Raw genomic sequence first — 18,575 nt, forward strand, 5'->3', positions numbered from 1 at the left:
ACATCATAATCAAAGAGGCTGACAAGGGGGCCACTGGATTAATCATGAATAGAAGAGATTATGAACAGGAAGCGACCAGACAACTCACTAACACCAGATTCTACAAGCCTCTCTCCTGTGATCCCACTAAAGATGACCAAAAAAAACCAAACAACTACTCATGAAGCTCCCTGATGCTGCTCAGAACCAAATTTACATTAACATCCCCCCTTAATCCCCAACCAGTTTTCTATATGCTGCCCAAGATACACATATGGGACCCACAGGAAAAAGACTCTTGAATAATTTCACAGGGATTTCAACAACTTCCACCCCACCATCAACCTCAGCCTGGATCAGTCCACACAAGAGATCCACTTCCTTGACACTACAATACAATTAAATGGACAAATTTCCACCACCCTATACTAGAAACCTACCAGCCACTACACTTGGGCTATGTCTAAACTACACCCGTTTCAGCAGAGGGATGTAAATTAGATGCATCAAAAGTGCAAATGAAACAGGGATTTAAATATCCTGCTCTTCATTTGCATAATGGCTTTTATCCAATACGTGGCTTTTGAAAAAAATGGCAGTTGAGATGGGGCATTTATGACAGAAATGTCCCATTTCGAAAGATCCTGTACTCCTCACTGCCCTGTCTAAACTGCCTCCCCCCCCCCGAAAAGCCCCATTTTGAAAAAAAGCGGCCGCCACCATTATGCAAATGAAGAGCAGGGTATTTAAATCCCTGCTTCATTTGCACTTTTGATACATCTAATTTACATCCCTCTACCAACAGAGGGGTGTAATTTAGACGGAGCCTTACCTTCCTGCCTTTAGCTTCCATCCCAGACATTTCTCAATCTATTGCATGCAGCCAAGCCCTAACATACAACCAGATTTGCTCCAATCCCATAGACAGAGGCAAACACCTACAGGGTCTATATAGAGCATTCTTAAAACTGAAATACCCACCCAGAGAAGTGAGAAAAAAACATTGACAGAGCCAAGAGTGTACACAGACATGGACTACTTCAAGACAGACCCAAAAGAGAGAAAAAAAACAGAATTCCACTTATCACCTACAGTCCACAACTTAAACCCCTCCAACGCATTAACAACAATCTACAACCTACCCTGGAAAACGACCCCTCCCTCTGAGGTGTTGGGGGAAAAGCCAATTCTCACCTACAGACAACTCTCTAACCTCAAATTCTTTCAGGTAACCACGCTATACATCATCATAATCATCTATGAACCCATCCCTGCAATCAGCCCCGGTGCCAACTCTGCCCACATATCTACACTAGCGATTTCATCCCTGGACCCAACCATATCAGCCACTAAATCAGAGGCTCATTTAACTGCACATCCACTAATGTGATCTATGCTGGCAATGCCCCACTGTCATGTATATTGGACAGTCTTACTGGAAAGAATTAATGGACACAAGTCAGATATCCAAAAAGGCAACACACAAAAACCTGTTGGAGAACACTTTAATCTGCCTGGATACTCATTAATGGATCTTCAAGTCACCATTGTTTTTCAGGCCAATTCCACAAGCCAAATACACAGAGAAGGATTGGAACTTAACTTCATTCACAAGTTTAATTCATATGCAAATGGTATGAACAGGGACATCGGCTGACACACACTACCTTCCACATCCTAATGACTTAAACCAAACAACGGAGGTGCTAATTGTTCTCATCAGCCTCTACTTGAAACATCTACTCGCTGTCTCTTTCCCTCCCCTCCTTATTTATTCTTGGATCTGGACTTCTAATACTCCTGTCACCTGAGCAAGTGGGTTATGCCCTCCAAAGCTCATGATACCATCTACATGTTTTCTTAGTCTTTAAGGTGCTACTAGACTATTTAAGTTTTTCCCTGTTACATACTAACTCAGCTACCCCTCTGAAGTTATTTAATATGGTTCATCATTAAGACTAGGATACAGTTCACCCAACAGAGCAGATTTTGCAGGCAAATTGTCACACAACAAACAGAAGGGAACGTCTTCCTTACAGAAACAATTGATCAATCAGGAAATACTCACAAAGCAGAATATTTTGAAAAAGTAGCAGTAAAAATCTACAAATTGTGAAAAAATTCAAATGTCTAGTGTGCAGCTTGGCCACAGAAAATGCTGCAATTGCATCCAAGACAGAAATTTAAGAGTGTGACTAGAGTCTCAAGCTCATAACATATGGTTACAGTGCTCATTTGAGGCATCTCCTAGCCAAAGACTTCAGTATTCCAGAAATAAAGGCTAATGTTATTGAAATTGCAAAATACTTCCATAAGAACCACTTTGCAACTGTTGTTTTGAAAAAGAGTGGGAGGAACCAAGCTAACCCTCCCATAGACATGTGTAAGGGGACTGTTACCCCTTACTAAAACTCTGTGGGAGTTTTTGGTTTGCCAGCTCGCAGTATCTGAAGGGGAAGAGTTCATTAGACTGACTGACCCAGAGACAATGGAAAGCAGCCAACACTCCAGCTCAGCCTGATTGACAGGTTGGACAGGCCAGTGAGGAAGGGGAGAGGCCAGGCCCCGTCCTCCCTGTGAGCTGGGATTGTTCTGGCTCTGTCTCTGAACAAACAAGCTGTGTGCAGAAGAGGTCCTGCAAAGACAGAGAGCTGAAAAGAGCAGTGCAAGCTGTATGAAGAAGTCCTGCAAAAGGAACAGAGAGCTGAGACACTGCTAAGAGGAGCAAGCTGTGCTGAGGGGCAGTTTTTGCAGCAGCAGAGCCAGGCATACACAACTCAAGGAGAGCAGACCCTGTGTTGAGCAGCAGACTGGCAGATCTCAGAGAGCAAAAAGGAACAGAAGCAACGCAAGGAGCTGGAACTGGCCAAGCAGCACAGCCTGCAGCTGGATGTGGTGAGCACCTGGGACCAGCAAAGTGTGGGGAAAGGCTCTGGACTGGGAGAGGGGTCTGGCCACTTCGAGCTTGAGACTGTGTGGTCACTTCCAGAGCTAGCGTGTCCTGCCTGTAGCCCCCCTGCAGCATATCCAGGGCCTCTAAGAAAGAGACTGTGGACTGTCCTTATACTCTGCAGGCTGCTGTTTTGATGTCCCTGTGCTACAGAGCAGAGCTGTGTGTTTTCATTTAACCATTCTCATTTTTTTCTTATTCTTTTCTCTTTAATCCGTTGTTGTTTAATAAATTGTATTTGCTTTGAACCTTATGAAGTGATCACTGGGCCAAGAAGGCCTGCAGTGTAAAGAGAGCACCTCGGAGTGGGGACACCCTAACTCCTGCCCCTAGTGACTACAAGGTCAGGGATTAAGCCCCAGGAAACCTGGGCCCAGCCTTGTTGGGGTTTCAAGGGCCCTGCTACTCAGGAGAGTGCAGGGGGAGCCCTCAGGATCAGGGAGCCGTGGGGTAAAGGAAGTGGGAGCGGGGACTCAGATCCTTTCGCTGGTTCATTTCACCGGGGTGTATAGAAGCCAGGAAAGTTCCCCACAATAGCGGGACCATTCCCCCGCTTACACATGTGTTGGAACTCAGTAATGGACTGTTTTCAGCACTATATCAAGAACTGGCCTAATCAGATGACATCTTGTGAACAAAAACATGAAAACACAGATGGTATGGCCACAGCCAAAGTTCTCAACACTGGGCTGCAAACAAATGTTGAGCACATAAGCTCACAGTACTTAGCATTCCAGTAGCTGTGAACAAAGTGCATGGAAATAGTTGTTTTATTGATGATGCTGTTGAAATCTGGAAGGAACTGAGTGAGTTGGGACAAATTACAACATGGTTTTACAAAAGGTAGATCGTGCCAAACCAACCTGATCTCCTTTTTTGAGAAAGTAACAGATTTTTTAGATAAAGGAAATGCAGTGGATCTAATCTACCTCGACTTTAGTAAGGCATTTGATACAGTACCACATGGGGAATTATTGGTTAAATTGGAAAAGATAGGGATTAATATGAAAGTTGAGAGGTGGATAAGCAACTGGTTAAAGGGGAGACTACAGTGGGTCATACTGAAAGGTGAACTGTCAGGTTGGAGGAAGGTTAATAGCAGAGTTCCTCAGGGATCAGTTTTGGGGCCAATTTTATTTAATCTTTTTATCGCTGACCTTGGCACCAAAAGTGGAAGTGTCCTGATAAAATTTGCGGATGACACAAAGTTGGGAGCTATTGCCAATTCAGAAAAGGATCGGGATATCATACAGAAAGATCTGGATGACCTTGTAAATTGGAGTGATAGCAATAGGATGAAATTTAATAGTGAGAAGTGTAAGGTTATGCCTTTAGGGATTAACAACAAGAATTTTAGTTATAAGCTGGGGACACATCAGTTGGAAGCAATGGAGGAGGAGAAGGACCTCGGATTCCTGGTTGATTGTAGGATGACTATGAGCCGGCATTGTGACATGGCCGTGAAAAAGGCTAATATGGTCCTGGGATGTATTAGGCGAGGTATTTCCAGTAGGGATAAGGAGGTGTTAGTGCCATTATATAAGGCATTGGTGAGACCCCATTTGGAATACTGTGTGCAGTTCTGGTCTCCCATGTTTAAGAAGGATGAATTCAAACTGGAACAGGTACAAAGAAGGGCCACTAGGATGATCCGAGGAATGGAAAACCTGTCTTATGAAAGGAGACTCAAGGAGCTTGGCTTGTTTACCTTAATCAAAAGAAGGCTGAGGGGGGACATGATTGCACTCTTTAAATATATTAGAGGGATAAATACCAGGGAGGGAGAGGAATTATTTAAGCTTAATACCAATGTGGACACAAGAACAAATGGATATAAGCTGGCTAGTAGGAAGTTTAGACTTGAGATTAGACGAAGGTTTCTAACCATTGGAGGAGTAAAGTTCTGGAACGGCCTTCCAAGGGAAGTAGTGGGGGCAAAAGATCTATCTGGTTTCAAGATTAAACTAGATGGGTTTATGAAGGGGATGGTTTGATGAGATAACATGATCTTGGTAACTAATTGACCATTCATTATCAGGGGGAAATAGGTCAATGGAGGGATGATAGGAGTTACTATAGAGAACTTTCTGGGTGTCTGGCTGGTGAGTCTTGCCCACATGCTCAGGGTTTAGCTCATCACCATATTTGGGGTCGGGAAGGAATTTTCCTCCAAGATAGATTGGCAGAGGCCCTGGAGGTTTTTCGCCTTCCTCTGTAGCATGGGGTACAGATCACAGCTGGAGGATTCTCTGCATCTTGGGGTCTTCAAAGTATTTGAAGGCTTCAATATCTGAGATATAGGTGAGAGGATTATTCTAGCAGTGGGTGGGTGAGATTCTGTGGCCTGCACTGTGCAGGGGGTCAGACTAGATGATCATAATGGTCCCTTCTGACCTTAAAGTCTATGAGTTCTTAAAAAGAGAAACATGCAATTACAGAGTTAAATTACAAGCATTCAAAAAAGAAATGGGACAAGCACTATCTTATCTTCAGTTCATTTTCTTGCATATATTCTCAATACTCAGTGCCAGAATCAAACCTTAACTGCTGAAGAGGAGGAATTGGCTATAACATGAGCATCCAGCAACCATCCCTCCATAATGCCAAATACAATAAACTTCAGAGCTAAGAGAAATTGTTTGGGACCTGAAAAAGCAGGAAAGCTTGTTTTTCTTTTCCAGATTATGAACAAACAGGAAATGAAGGTGAAGATGACTATGTTAACTGCAGAAGCTACTATTTTAATTTTATGTTGATGTGGCTGACAGTGGATTTAATTTGTTTTTATATTTCATTTAACTATTTTAGTTAACAAAAACAAACCTGATTTTCAACAACTTGAGTGTTGAAATTAAAAAACTAATATGCTTGTTTTGTTAGATTATATGTTTGCAGTTGAAGAAACATATCCAGAATACAGAACGTTGTTTTAGTTAAATAAAACAATGTTAGTGTCTATCTGGTGATGTTCTCCCCTAATACAGCATGGCAAGAAAATCCTTCAAATATTAATGATTAACCTGTTGACTTGGAGATAGCTCACCTCCCAATGACTTCATAAATATCTGCATCAGTTACCTTTGGTAAATGAAAGAAACATTCATTTCAGATTAGTTGTACAGTTCCTTTTGAAGCTCTTCAATCTACTTTGGACTTTACTAACTTGAACAATTTAGTATCATCTCCAAATTTTGCCACCACACTGTTTATCCCTGGTTCAACATATTTATAAATTATCTGGAATAGACCTGGTTCCAGAACGGACCCCTGCAGAACACCACTAGTTCTCTCTCCATTTTGAAAACTGACCATTTATGCCTACCCTTTACTTCTGATCTTTTAATCAGTTACCAATCCACAAGAGGACCTTCCCTCTTATCCCATGAAAACTTACTTTACTTAAGCAACTTTGGTGAGGGACCTTATCAAAGGACACTCCGGATGCTGCTGATAGTCGTACACATGGTCACCAGACAGACCCACAAGTGGGACAAACTGGTGTAAATTGGCACAACTCTTCTGACAACAGCAGATGATCTGGCCCATCAGCAGAAGCAACAGAGGCATCAGAAGACAGATCCATCTCAATAGTTAAACATGTCCTTTAAGAAGGAACTACTCCAAGAATAAATGGTTGTGGTCTCAGAGGGGTAGCCATGTTTTTTAAAGTTACAGACAAACAAGTAGTCCTATGTAGGATTGCCAGGTGTCCAGTTTTGAACCGGACAGTCCAGTATTTGAGCTCTCTGTTTGGGAAACAAATTGAGAAAATACAAGTGTTCAGTATTTTCTAAGTAAGATGTAATGTAGATTGTGATACAATGTCAAGTGTGTCTGGTATTTTTGTTGCTGCCATCTGGCAACCCTAGCCCTGCCATCTGGCAACCCTAGCACCTTAAAGACTAACAAATGTAAAGGATCATGAGCTTTCAAGCGTGAAGCCCACTGCATCAGATGAGTTGGTTGTGGGTTCGGCCTGCCAACCAGACTGCTGCTTTGGACACATGTCCAGCAATTGCCAGACACACATCAAGTGATCTCTCCTCACCTTGAGGTCTCCACAGATGGATTATTAAACAGCTACATTCATCTATAGCTGCTAAGTTAATATATAATACATGGAGATATATCTATCTCATAGAACTGGAAGGGACCTTGAGAGGTCATTGAGTGGAGTCCAGTCCCCTGCCCACATGGCAGGACCCAGTACCATCCCTCACAGATGTGCCCCAGATCCCTAAATAGCCCCCTCAAGGACTGAACTCACGACCCTGGGTTTGGCAGACCAATGCCCAAACCACTGAGCTGCCCTCCTCCCATGTTTGGGGGGTTTGGGCAAATAACACACAAATACAAGAAGAAATATTGCAACAGTCACCCGCGTCACCAAATCCTGCCCTTGCCAAACTCCATTCCATCACAAACCCCTTCTGACAACAAAAATCACTACACAACTCCAGGAGGACGAAAGCCTGAGATCCTGTGTAAGGCAAGAGTCAAAAGGCAAAGATCGAACCCCATTCTGCTGGATGAGGGGATAACCCCCCACACCAAGAGCTTCAAGGGACCTGTGAGCTGAGTCCCACTTCCCAGGGCTGCAGCTCTCAACATTTTGGCCCCCTACAGCAGGGGTGGAAGAGTGTGCGGCAGGGCCCAGGGCAGCGCTGCAGGGCCCCGGGCAGCAAAATTTCGCAGGGCCCCCCTTGACACAGTGCATGCGCCGTGGTGCCAAGGTGCATGCGCGGGGCCTCGGGAAGCGTGGGGCCCGGGGCAGCCACCCCGCTCGCCCTGCCCTAATCCACCGCTGCCCTACAGTGTGGCTTAGGTGCACCCCAGCACCCTAACACTAGACCTGGAAATCCCATTAAGAATGGGCCCCCAACCTCATCACATGATTAGGACTGGGAAGTCAAACAGCAAAATCGAAGTTAGCCAGAGGGTAGGAATGGTGTCCCTGGCCTCTGTTTGTCAGAGGCATGAGACAAATCGCTTGATCATTGTCTTCGGTTCACCCCCTCCAGGGCAGACAGGCTACTGGGCTAGATGGACCTTTGGTCTGACCCATTCTTATGTTCTAAGTTACCAGGATGGAAAAATCTACTACAAACAGATGACTTAGAATTACAGTATATGGCTGAACTGTATCAAAGAGCATCCCTCTCCTCTGGCTAAAACAAACACAGAGACCCTGATCTCACTGACATGGAAGCTGAGAAATGCTTCCTTCCATCCCTTCCTTCAGGAAGTCCCCTCCCACACTCCAAACCCCTTGACCCAAGACCGGAGCCTGCACCCCAACTCCCTACCCCAGCCTGGTGAAAGTGAGTGAGATTTGGGGAGGAAGGGAAATGGAGTGAGCAGGGTGAGGCCTTGGAGAAGGGGTGGAGTAGGGGCAGGGCCTCAAAGAAGGGACGGGAAGGAAGCCAGGCAAGGGGATTTCTGTTTGAGGTGGATCTTACATTGCACTTAAACTGAAAGAGTGATCTTGTGGTTAAAAAGGTTGAGACCACTGCTCTAGAGTGGAGGAGTGAGAGCCTAATCCAAGCCCCACTCAAGTCCAGGGGGTGCTTTTGGTGGGCTTATAAAGGGCCCAGTCCAGTGCCATCAAGAACCACATGGAGGGGGAGAGCAAAAGCATTAGAAGAGGAGTATTTCCCAGTGAAGAGGCTTGGTTCTGCTCCCACTCACATCAGTGGAAAACTGCTCCATTGGCCAGAGTGTAGCAAACTCAAGCCATTCCTGACAAGGAGAATAGAAGCTGGCGGAAGCTGCTCTTCCTAGTGGAGCTTTGACTGTCTCCAGCCCCTTCCCCTCCTTTTTCCTTCCTTCATCACTGTTCACTTTCACCACCCAACCTTTTCTGAAAGACGACGAACCAATACACACAAACAGAAATTCCTTCCAGTCACCTAGCAGAAAGCCATGGCTCAATTTACAGGCAGCCTTGCCCAAGAGAAGAGACCATTTGTCCGGTGGGATTAGTGCCAATAGTCAGTGAGAAGGGTGAGCATGAGTGGCAGGCAGGACATGGGGCAGTGCCCCTCTGCTTTTAACAGGGATGTAGCAATGCACTACACTTTCCTAGAACCAGCAAGGGGAGCTATGGAACCAGAATGCCAAGGGCTCAGCACAGTGGGAGCACAGTGCTATGTACACCAGATTTCACAAAGGACCAAGCTGATCCTGTAGGATGGCCTTACTTTGCCAGGAGCTGCCCTCCTTGGGAAACTCCTGCTCAGGGTTTTGGTTTGGTGCTTGTCTGTAGGAAGATGGCTCCACTGAGTGGGACTCCCCTAGCACATGCTTTTAGGGACAGGAGTAAATGGAGTGTTTTGCTTCTGCTACTAACATGTGTAGTGGGCCAATTCCAGCAGCAGCACCAAGGGTGCCAGAGAGCCCAAACCTGTAGCTCTCCCTAGTGCTTTTGTAAGGCAATGATAACTCTAGCGAGGCAGGGCAGCCTTGTTTGTCCTTCCCCCAGCCCTCCAATGCATCTACATAGCACCTTACCCCACATCAGACATGGCACTTTGCCATGTTTTATAAATAAATCTGGCAATCAGACCCAGCACAGCCTCACTGCTGCCTGGCTACCCTGTACTGCCTAGACTGCACCTCTCTCTCTGGCTCCCCTACCCCAAACCTACATACCCCTCACAAGGCTCCATCTCTGCAGCCCCTCCCACTGTTCCATACAGCCCCTTAGGGCATACACAGGGCCTGTAGCTCTGCTCATACCCCTCTCCCCAGCCCCTAGATCAAGTCCCCCCCTCGCCCCCTCTTACAAGGCATGCAGCCCCTGGTCCCAGCGCCCCCAGAGAAGAGCCGGGCTCCCCGTACCTCCTTGCAGGCGTGCAGCTCCGGCTCCTCGCCCCGGCTCCCCTGGCTGGCGGCCCCCACCCAGAACAGCAGGAACAGCCAGAGCCCGGCGCGGAAGCGGCTCCCGCTGCCAGCCCCAGCCATGGTGCAGCAGGGCTCAGGTGCAGCCGCCGCGGAGATGCGAGAGGAAAGGGGACGCCGGAGCCCCGCCCAGCTCCTCGGCCCCAGCAACCGCCGCCGCCGCGCGCACCTGGGCCACGCACCTGCGGCTCGAAAGCAGCGCCTACGCTGCGCGTGCCACGGCAGCTCCGCGCGCCAGCCCCTCGCACAAAGGCAGGGAGGCTCGTGCGCACCGCGCTGGGGTGCAAGACGCAGGACCAAATCTGCGCTTTCCTGCGCGCGAGGCCCCTGCCCAGCCCTGTTTGTCTTCGTGCAACTTAGCCGTGTAGCTCACGCACCTTCCTGCTTAGGCCGGCATTCATTTTTTTTGCACGTGCTCACCTCCCTCCTTGTGCTGTACCAAAGCCTTTGTTCTGCCTCGGCTGCAGCACAGTGGCCAGCAAATCTGACCCCTCGACTCCCGGGGGCCAGTTACAGCACGGGAGTACCTTTTCTGCAATTAGAACCCGCCCCCGCCTCTTTGCAACAGCGCTTTACTGAGTCCGCGGACTTGGGGGTAGCCCCTAGCATCTTTACAACTAGGGGAACTAGGACCCTAAGTGCGTGTGGTTAAGGCTAGGAGTTTGACAGCTATGCTGAAGAAGGAAATCCCTGAGATCTCTGACTACCACCGTGAGAACTGCAGGGCCTCCCCACTATCACCTTTGGCAGGGAGCTGTATGAGGCACCCCTGCCACCTGGGAGCCCCCAAGCTTCCAGCTGCCCATGACAAAATCTCAGCAATACAGCAAGCTGGGGGCGGGAGTTCTTTACACACCTGTGCATGTTGGTGTTTGGCTTTGCCAAGTGCCGTTTCCATGCATTTTCCCCAGTCCCTACCGCCACAGCGTGGCCCCCTGTTTGCTCCTGCGGCTGCCGCATCCCCTTCCCTGGAGGCTGCCCCGCTGCACTGCTCCTTCTAGCCACTAGAGGGAGCCCCAGCTCCAGAGCGTCAGCCTTGGAATCCCCGCGACCGTTGCCTGGCAACCGCGGCTGGGTCTGCAAACAGGCGGCGGCGCGCGCTGCTGGCTCTGCTGTGCAGGTGCTGCCGCCCGGCCGCAGGATGCCGCCTACCCGGGACCCCTTCCCTTCCCCCCGCTGTGAGAACGAGGACACCTTCACCGGCCGAGCCAGGCGGAGCCAGGTGCGGGCAGCGCCGGCCGCTCCACCGTCCCCGCCCAGCTCCGCTCCTGGCAGAGTCACCTCGGGGCGGGAAACGCGGCAGCCGCCGCCGCGCGGGGGGGAGGGCAGAGCAGAGCCAGACGTCAGTGTCACTTTGTGAAAGTTCTGGCCTCAGTTTCCCCCGCTTGCCTGAATTTTTCACAAAGCAACAAACCGGCCGGGGCGAGGGAGAGGCGGCGCCTGGAGCAGCTTTTGACTCGAGGCTTGCCCACCTCCCTGCAAAAGCAGTCCGGTGGGGGGCCACCCTGGGGTCCCGAGGCCAATGCCATAACCCCTGGGCCACTCAAGCACCCGCCCTACCTTCAGCTAGAAACGCGCGGCTTGCAAGACAGCAGGGTCCCTTTGAATCAACTGTTCAACGTTTCAATCCAGCTCAGCCATGCTCTTAACTGGTAGAAATGGGCGGGGGGGGGGGGGAGGGCTAAGTTCAGCTGCAGTCCAAGTGCACAGAGTTCAAGGCGGGCTCGGAGCTGAGTTTCCAAGCAGTTTGCTAGTCTAGGCCTGGCTTCCATAGACCCTGTGCTAAAAATGAGCAAACACTTGAGTCCCACATCTCTGTAAACAAATGGAGTGAGGTCAGATCTTCACTAGCAGAGAAGCAAGGAACCTGAGTAGGCAGAAAGCAGCAGGGAGTTTATTGTGGGATTTAACTATCAGAGTTTTGCTTCAAGTAGTCACTGGGGAAAGGGCTCTGGGAAAAAGCCAGGAGTTACCTGTTGGCTCTGCTGGGCAGTGGCTTCTCCTGTCAATTGTTCATAGCCTCCCGTCACAGAGCAAGATGGACCCTATAGCTTCAGGGGCTGCACAAACACAAGTTTGTTGCTGTCCCCAGGAAGTTATGGATCCTAACAGCCCAAGCACTCCTGGGGAGAGCAGAGATGCCAGAGACATAATCCACCATTACTGTACTAGGATGACTGGTCTAGAAAATGACTTTCTGAAAAATCCTGCAGGCATGTGAGGGGAGATAGGGGACCCCTTGGTGTCCCAAGTGCCTGCTGATAATTATGCCCTCTTGTATTGGTCTGGGGACAGAAGGCTAATTTGGCCCTACATACAGAATCATGTACATGCACATTGGACTAGGGAGAAGTGCATATGTCCAAAGGATGATCCTTTGCTATAGACAACAAGGCATCCAATAGAGACCCTCATGATGTTCCCAGGTGGGTGGGGCTCAATCATATAACCCTGGGGTCCCCAAGACAATGCCCTAAGCCACTCCAGAACCCACCCTGCACCTTCCTACACTCAGGGTGCCCATTATCCAGCCTTCCTAATGGGGCAGCCACTCCCTGGGTGGGTAAGGCTCAAATGAACAACCCTGGGGTCCCAAGGCCAATACCATAACCCCTCGGCCACTCAAGCACCCTCCCTACCTTCAGGCTGTCTCTTATCCGGGCATGAGTGGCTGTCTGTTCTTTGTTCCAGGTAAGCCCTTATGCTGAGCCCATCCATCTAGTCCAGCAACGGGACCCTTGGAATCGCCTGCACAGAACACCTACCCTGTCCAGCACCAGGAAGGAAGTCTGGTATATGGAACCTGAGGTACAGATTCCCAGGTTCCCACCCTCCCTCTTGCTGCTCCCTCAGTGGAAGGGCACAGCCTGAAATGGTCACAGGATTAGTAGATAAAAGTTCCCCCAGTGCAGCAGCATCTGCTTGCCTCAGCTGGGCAGCCGCAATGACTGCACCAAGGGTATAGTAAGGCCTTTCACCAGCAACCATATTGGATTCTTGTCTGTGCTCCACTGGACTGATTTCTGTCTGGGAGCATCCCAAGCCATGAAAGTGTGCCATCCTCACCCCAAGCAGCAGGGAAGAAGTGCATAACACCCCCGCAGTGCAGCAGCCTGGACACCTCTGAACAAGAACACTTTGCAGCTCTCTAGAGTTTTAGGTCACAGGCCTACCAAGCACTTTACAAACATGAATGTCACCTCACAATCCTCCAGCCCTTGTGCAGAGGTGCATTAAGATTTACTGGGACCTTGAGCACAAAGAGCACTCCATTAAAAACCCATGGCTGCTCACTTTTTAACATGGTGTTGTTTGAGGACCACATTGCCCCCCAGAGTGCAATCCTCAGGCAGGCCAAAAGTGGTACCTGCCAGCAGGGGCAGTGCTTCACGGTGTGGGAGCCAATAAGTGGATCAGATCCCCCTTGCAAAATGTCTGCTGGCAGCACCAGCCTCTTTTCAGTGCAGGGGGGGTGCTCTGAGAGGAGTCTTAGTCCCTCTGCCAACAGAAGGCCCAGCCTCTTTCTATGGCCCCAACCCTGGCTGAGGAGGCAGGGATATGGGCCAGGGTTCTGCTGGCTGGTAACCTGGCCTTCTGCCCCGGGATCTGAGGCTCCCAATAGCAGCCTGAACTTTATGGTTGGCTCTTACCAGTCTAGTTCCAGCTTCCAGCCTGAGCAGGGGGCAGGGCTGTGGTGCAAGGAAGGAGGAGAGAAGCATATGGGCTCATGTTCTTCCCCATACATACTTCCACCAACATTGTGGCACTCTTACCGAGGGTCCCCAGATTGGCTAGAGCTAGTGAGCCCATACACTGATCTCCTTGCTTATGTTATATCTGTACTACAGACAGGGACAAGACACAGAAAAGCAAAACTACTTGCTTAGGGTCACATTAGGACGTAAGCATTTCCAGAGCTCACTGCCATGTCTAAGTCTGTTCCCTCCCCATATCTGGAGCCCAGCTGAGAGTCCTGACTCCCGGACCCCTGCTCTAACTAGTAGAGCAACTGAGACAGAGTCGTGTGTAAAGCCCCACAGTGGGGCCACAGCAGAGATTAGTTTGTCCCCTGCCTCAGGAAGCCAATACAGCACAGAGGGTCCCTTTGCCAGGGTTGTAAGAGGCACTGGCTAGTGACTCTCATTAAATCCTTCTGCAGGTTCCCAGAGACAGCCTGGATTTTAAGCTCACCTCACTCTACAACCACCACAAGGAGCTGCTCCAAGACAAGAACCAAATAGTCATCCACAAGGAGACCCTCTTTGATGACCATGGGTGAGCAGGAGCAAGTGGCCTTTCCCCAATCTCAGGCAGGACACAGCTGCCTCTGGAGGATCTTATTGGTAATAGTGAGTGCCCCAGTCTGCCCACAGCTGCAAGGGCACCAGTAGCAATGGCTGGTTAGCTTTGTCATGCAGCTGGTGGGCCCATTTCTTTTGGGGGCAGGGCAAGAGATACTGCAGTCCTGAGGCCAAGTCTTTTCAGTCTTCCTTAGCCATAGGGAAGCGTGACCTAATGGTCAAAGTCAGTCTGACTGCCATCTGCTACGGCAGAGTACCAAACAGTCTTGGGCCATGGTATCCAAGCTGTTCTGAAGCAGTAGCTACGCTCAACCAGCCAAATAGCTAGATTGTTCAAGCCAACTAGCCAGATGTGGCCAGTGGCTAGCATGTTGGACACCACAGCTCTAGGGTCTGATTGCCTGGCTCTGGCAGACAAACACCAGTCTCTTGGCCCAAGATGGGGAGGCTGCCACCTCAAGAGTGGGGCTGGCAACAGCTAGTATGGGGGAACTCAAGCCCACCCTACTCCACCAGGTTCCAGTCTAAGGCCTTAACAGTATCAGAACTTTCCACCACTGAGTCAGGGGGATCCCACCACATGCTGGCAGCATTTAGCCTAATAGATCACTCCCCACTGCACTCCTCACCTGCCTCTTCTGACCGCATCTACTTATGGGAGCATCCAGGCATCCCCAGGCTCCTCCGCATGAGCAGCTCCAACTGGGCATCTTCCATCACATCTGCAGTCTGAAGATTTGTGAGCATCTAGACTGGAGCCAGTAACCTGCATCCTCCTGTGTCAGCATTCATCCCCAAATCAACTGAGTTGCTCCCTTTTATACCTGGGTTCCAGTCAGAGCATTCCCAGCAGGGCCATGGGTGTGTGGCCTCCTCCAGTGGGTGGGCTTAGCTCCAGTGTGGGGCTGGCATGCAGCCTACATATTGCAGAAGATTCTGGTCTCTTGGCTTGTGCATGGAGGAGGTCTAAGCATAGGTTCAGTGATGTTGCAGGGCCATTATGAGGAAGGAAAGGTCCTTCCTAGAAGCAGCTCTTGAAATGATTTTACCTCAGCAGCAGGGCCACCTGTAGGCATACACAGCAGGCACCTGAAAATGTGGGACCACACCGGAACAGCTGCCTCAGCAAGTAAGAGTAGGTTGGCTCCCACATGCCCACCGCACACTGCTACCTCCTTAGGCAGGGTCCATATTCACAGAGCTGAATGCATCAGCAGGGGGCTTCAGAGTCCATATGCTGATGCTAGTTACTATGAGAACAGTGCTATAAAGATGGGTTTGCAGCCTAGACCCCAGAAATGCAGGACTCCCAGGACAGAAGAACTGCTCTAAATAGTAAACATATCAGGTTTGTCCATTTGAAGGTCATGGGAGTTGTCAAGGCTGTTCCCCACTCTGGTATGATGAATGCAGAAGTGGGGGCCCGCAGGAGCACTCCAAAACCTTGCCTCTACACTCAGGCTCTGGTACAAAAAACTTCCCCCCCAAATCCTAATACCTAGATTTTGGGAAATCTGCTGCCACCACCCAAGTAATTCCAAGAAAACCAGGGAAGAGATCACTTGGGAGACCTCCTCCCTAAGGTAAAACTCTCCCCTGTCCCAACCTCTGTTTTACTTAGAGTTGGGAAAAACAAAGTGGGGGTTATGGAGCAATTTAACAGAACTTTAAAATCTAGGATGTGGAGATATTTTACAGCCCACAATACCTTTCGCTACATTGATGTGTTGCCAGAGTTTATAAAGAGTTACACTGGAGCTTTCACAGAACTATACGTACCAGACCTGCGGATGAGAACCCCGCAAATTCTCTGAGGGTCTGGAAAATTGTTTATGGAGATGATTTTAAACTAAAACAGCCTGTAGGCCCTTTTAGAAAAGGGGACCACGTGAGACTCTCTAAAACCAAAAGTGCTTTTAAAAAAGGTTATGAACAAACGTTTACCGATGAGAGGTTCATAGTGGAGGAAGCCTTCACCAGGGGTGAGAGACCCGTCTAAGAGAGTCTTAAGAGAGTACGCGGGTGAGACAGTGACGGGGTCATTTTACCCTGAAGAATTACAAAAAGTGAGCACCAAACAGGACAGGATTTACAGGATTGAAAACGTTCTAGCAGAGAAAGGGAAAGGGAGTGAAAAGCAGCTATTAATGACATGGCTGAGGTGGCCCAACAAATTTAACAGTTGGGTAGAAGCTTCTCAACTCTGTAACATTTAAGTGTGAATGAAAACAATCCCACCTGCAAGGGGAGAAAGAGAGAAATGGAGGATGGTGACTTTATTAGCTATATTGGAAAGTCCAAGCTGGTGTTTTGGGGAAAAAACCCAGAGCTGGCATTGCTGGGCAAAGTGATGTAAAAGCCACCATCCCCCATTTCTCTCTTTCTCCAGGCAGCTTCCTCCATAGGGACGGATAACGAGAGGCTGTTTAGCTCTTCAGGCTGCCCCCTGAACGGTTGGGTTTGGGGGTCAGATTCTGGTGTATCCAATAGCAATGGGGGCAAAGGGCCCTTTTTCACTTCTCCCTTGTCCTCGGAACTGTTGCTGATGTGGCGCTTTCTCCTCATAGTGGAAGGCCCTCAGCACCAAAGCAAAGTCCAAACTTCTGGTGGGGGTGGTGAAGGAGTCCATGTTTCCGCTCAGCATTTGCACGATTTCTGAAATTCGCGCTCTTGGAACAAGATGGCCTCTTTTGTGTGGTTCTAGAACTTTTGGGGAAGTGCTATGCTCTGATTGGTAGAGGCTGGCAGGAGAAGATCTTAGAGGGGTCACATGACCCACTTCTGAGTGGGTCAATCGGTCCCGGAACTGCCCCGTTTGGTCAGAGAAGTTCAGGGGGCGGCCCAAAGGGGAAAAACCCTTCCTGATTGGTAGAGGGTGGTAGGGCGAGGCCTGAGAGGGGTCACATGACACTCTTTACTTTAGGTCACATGTCCCTCTTGACACTGGATATACTACCCCAAAGGGCGAGTCTTCTGGTGACAGGGGCGGGACTAATGTTTGATGGATGGTAGACCCCTTATACTACTGTTGCCTCTGGGAAAAGAAAGATCTGATCATGTATTTCTCATTTGAAAGTTCAGTCCTGCAATCAGACACAGCAGCATGGATAGCTGCAAGGACTCCGTGTTTCCTAATTACATGCACTAAACCCACCCAGATGTTTCTTTGTATTACAGTACAACAAGGGGGCACAACCAAAATACAGATGACGTGATGCTAGCTGATGAACATGTACCTAGAAACAGTTGGTTTCTGCCCCGGAAAGTGCAGAGTTGGGAATTCTAACACTCCTCCCTCCCCTTCTGCCTACTCCAGAACACTGAAGGGTCTTGAGCCTGTGGAGGAACCCAAGCCACCCCCACTGGAGTGCCAAAAAACCAGGGGTCTGTCTGTGAGATGCTGGGTCAGCCCCACAAAGGAATCGATCCATAGCATCGAGGGAGCCATTGGTAAGAGCACCAGGTAGCTGCCTGTGCCTCCATCTTATTGGAGATCAGCCAGTTGGTCTCAAAATGTGTCTACAATGTTGATATTCGGGGAGGGTGGCGAGGCAGTTAGAAAAGAAGTACTCCCTTAGTGCAGAGCACTGTGGAGACAAGACACTCAGCTACCATCACGGCCATACAGGGGTCCCATCTCCAGGTAGCTGTAGTTTGGGGATGCTTGGGCACATCTTATCATAGCCATCTGACAGGAACTGTTTCACATGAATCAGTAGCTGCCATCACTTATTGGCAGGAGCCAATCAATGAGGCCCACAGATGTGGGACCTGGAGTGAATTATGGCACATACCTGCCTCAGCTTCTCTATCTGTATCATGAGAGTAATGTTGCCCCCACATCCTAGACAAGCGTGAAGTAGGATAATGACTGGAATCACAGTCTGCATTCACTCCAGCCTGATGCCACCTTCCGCACTTGGCACTAATCACGACTTTCTCCCTCTCTAGAGTGTCCCCACACGGCTGCCACCAATAGCGGATACTCCCGCAAAGAGAATGGCAGTTTCTTCTCTCAGTGAGAAGCTCTCTGGCTCGTGCCCGGCATTTGAGACTCTGGACCCACTTCCTACTGGAGTGAACTGTCTGGTCTGCATGCATTAAACCTCTCTGGTCAGCAAAGCTTGTCCAGACAAACACAACCATGAACAGAGAGAGATTTTAATTTAATTTCAATCTTGGTTCCCTATCCTTTTTGCTGCACTCAATCCTTCTTGCTGGGTAACTTGCCTGTGAGCCAGAAAAATCAGATCTACACAGGATCTCAGCAGCAACTACTGACTAATGCGGGGGGGAGGGGGCAATAATTTCTGAAAGAGGGGCCACTTTGCAAATTTCTGAGGTGGTCCCAAGCTGCCCCAGAAAGAGCAGCACCAGGAGACTTCCCATGCTCCCCCACCCACAGACACACATTTACCTGGGGGAGTGTGTGAAGTCTTTGCCCC

General features: G+C 49.3%; 2 protein-coding genes across 4 annotated transcripts in view; one reads left to right on the top strand and one right to left on the bottom strand.

The window, feature by feature from the left end:
* The window catches only part of ELAPOR1 (endosome-lysosome associated apoptosis and autophagy regulator 1), an 89,258-nt gene extending 79,237 nt beyond the window's left edge, over nucleotides 1-10,021 (bottom strand). Inside the window, exon 1 of one of the 2 annotated variants that reach the window (XM_014576451.4) lies at nucleotides 9,770-10,018. In XM_014576451.4, the coding sequence (XP_014431937.3) occupies nucleotides 9,770-9,892 (123 nt within the window). In that variant the 5' untranslated portion in view covers nucleotides 9,893-10,018. Of the gene's footprint in view, nucleotides 1-9,769 lie in introns of both variants that reach the window. The other variant, XM_075910558.2, reaches the window with a different exon arrangement.
* An 893-nt stretch (nucleotides 10,022-10,914) lies between these two features.
* On the top strand, nucleotides 10,915-18,279 carry CFAP276 (cilia and flagella associated protein 276). Of its 2 annotated transcripts, none has more exons than XM_089773724.1 (5): nucleotides 10,915-11,051; nucleotides 12,521-12,637; nucleotides 13,989-14,104; nucleotides 17,447-17,593; nucleotides 18,082-18,279. In XM_089773724.1, the coding sequence occupies exons 1-5, from the start codon at nucleotides 10,971-10,973 to the stop codon at nucleotides 18,107-18,109; spliced, it is 489 nt and encodes a 162-aa protein (XP_089629850.1). In that variant the 5' UTR covers nucleotides 10,915-10,970; the 3' UTR covers nucleotides 18,110-18,279. The 2 variants fall into 2 exon arrangements, with proteins under 2 accessions (XP_089629850.1, XP_006128993.3); XM_006128931.5 differs by having other exon boundaries at nucleotides 17,447-17,580.
* Nucleotides 18,280-18,575: the final 296 nt, after the last annotated feature.

This window comes from Pelodiscus sinensis, chromosome 27, assembly GCF_052426305.1.
Source record: "Pelodiscus sinensis isolate ZL-2025 chromosome 27, ASM5242630v1, whole genome shotgun sequence".
NCBI classification, from domain to species: domain Eukaryota; kingdom Metazoa; phylum Chordata; order Testudines; family Trionychidae; genus Pelodiscus; species Pelodiscus sinensis.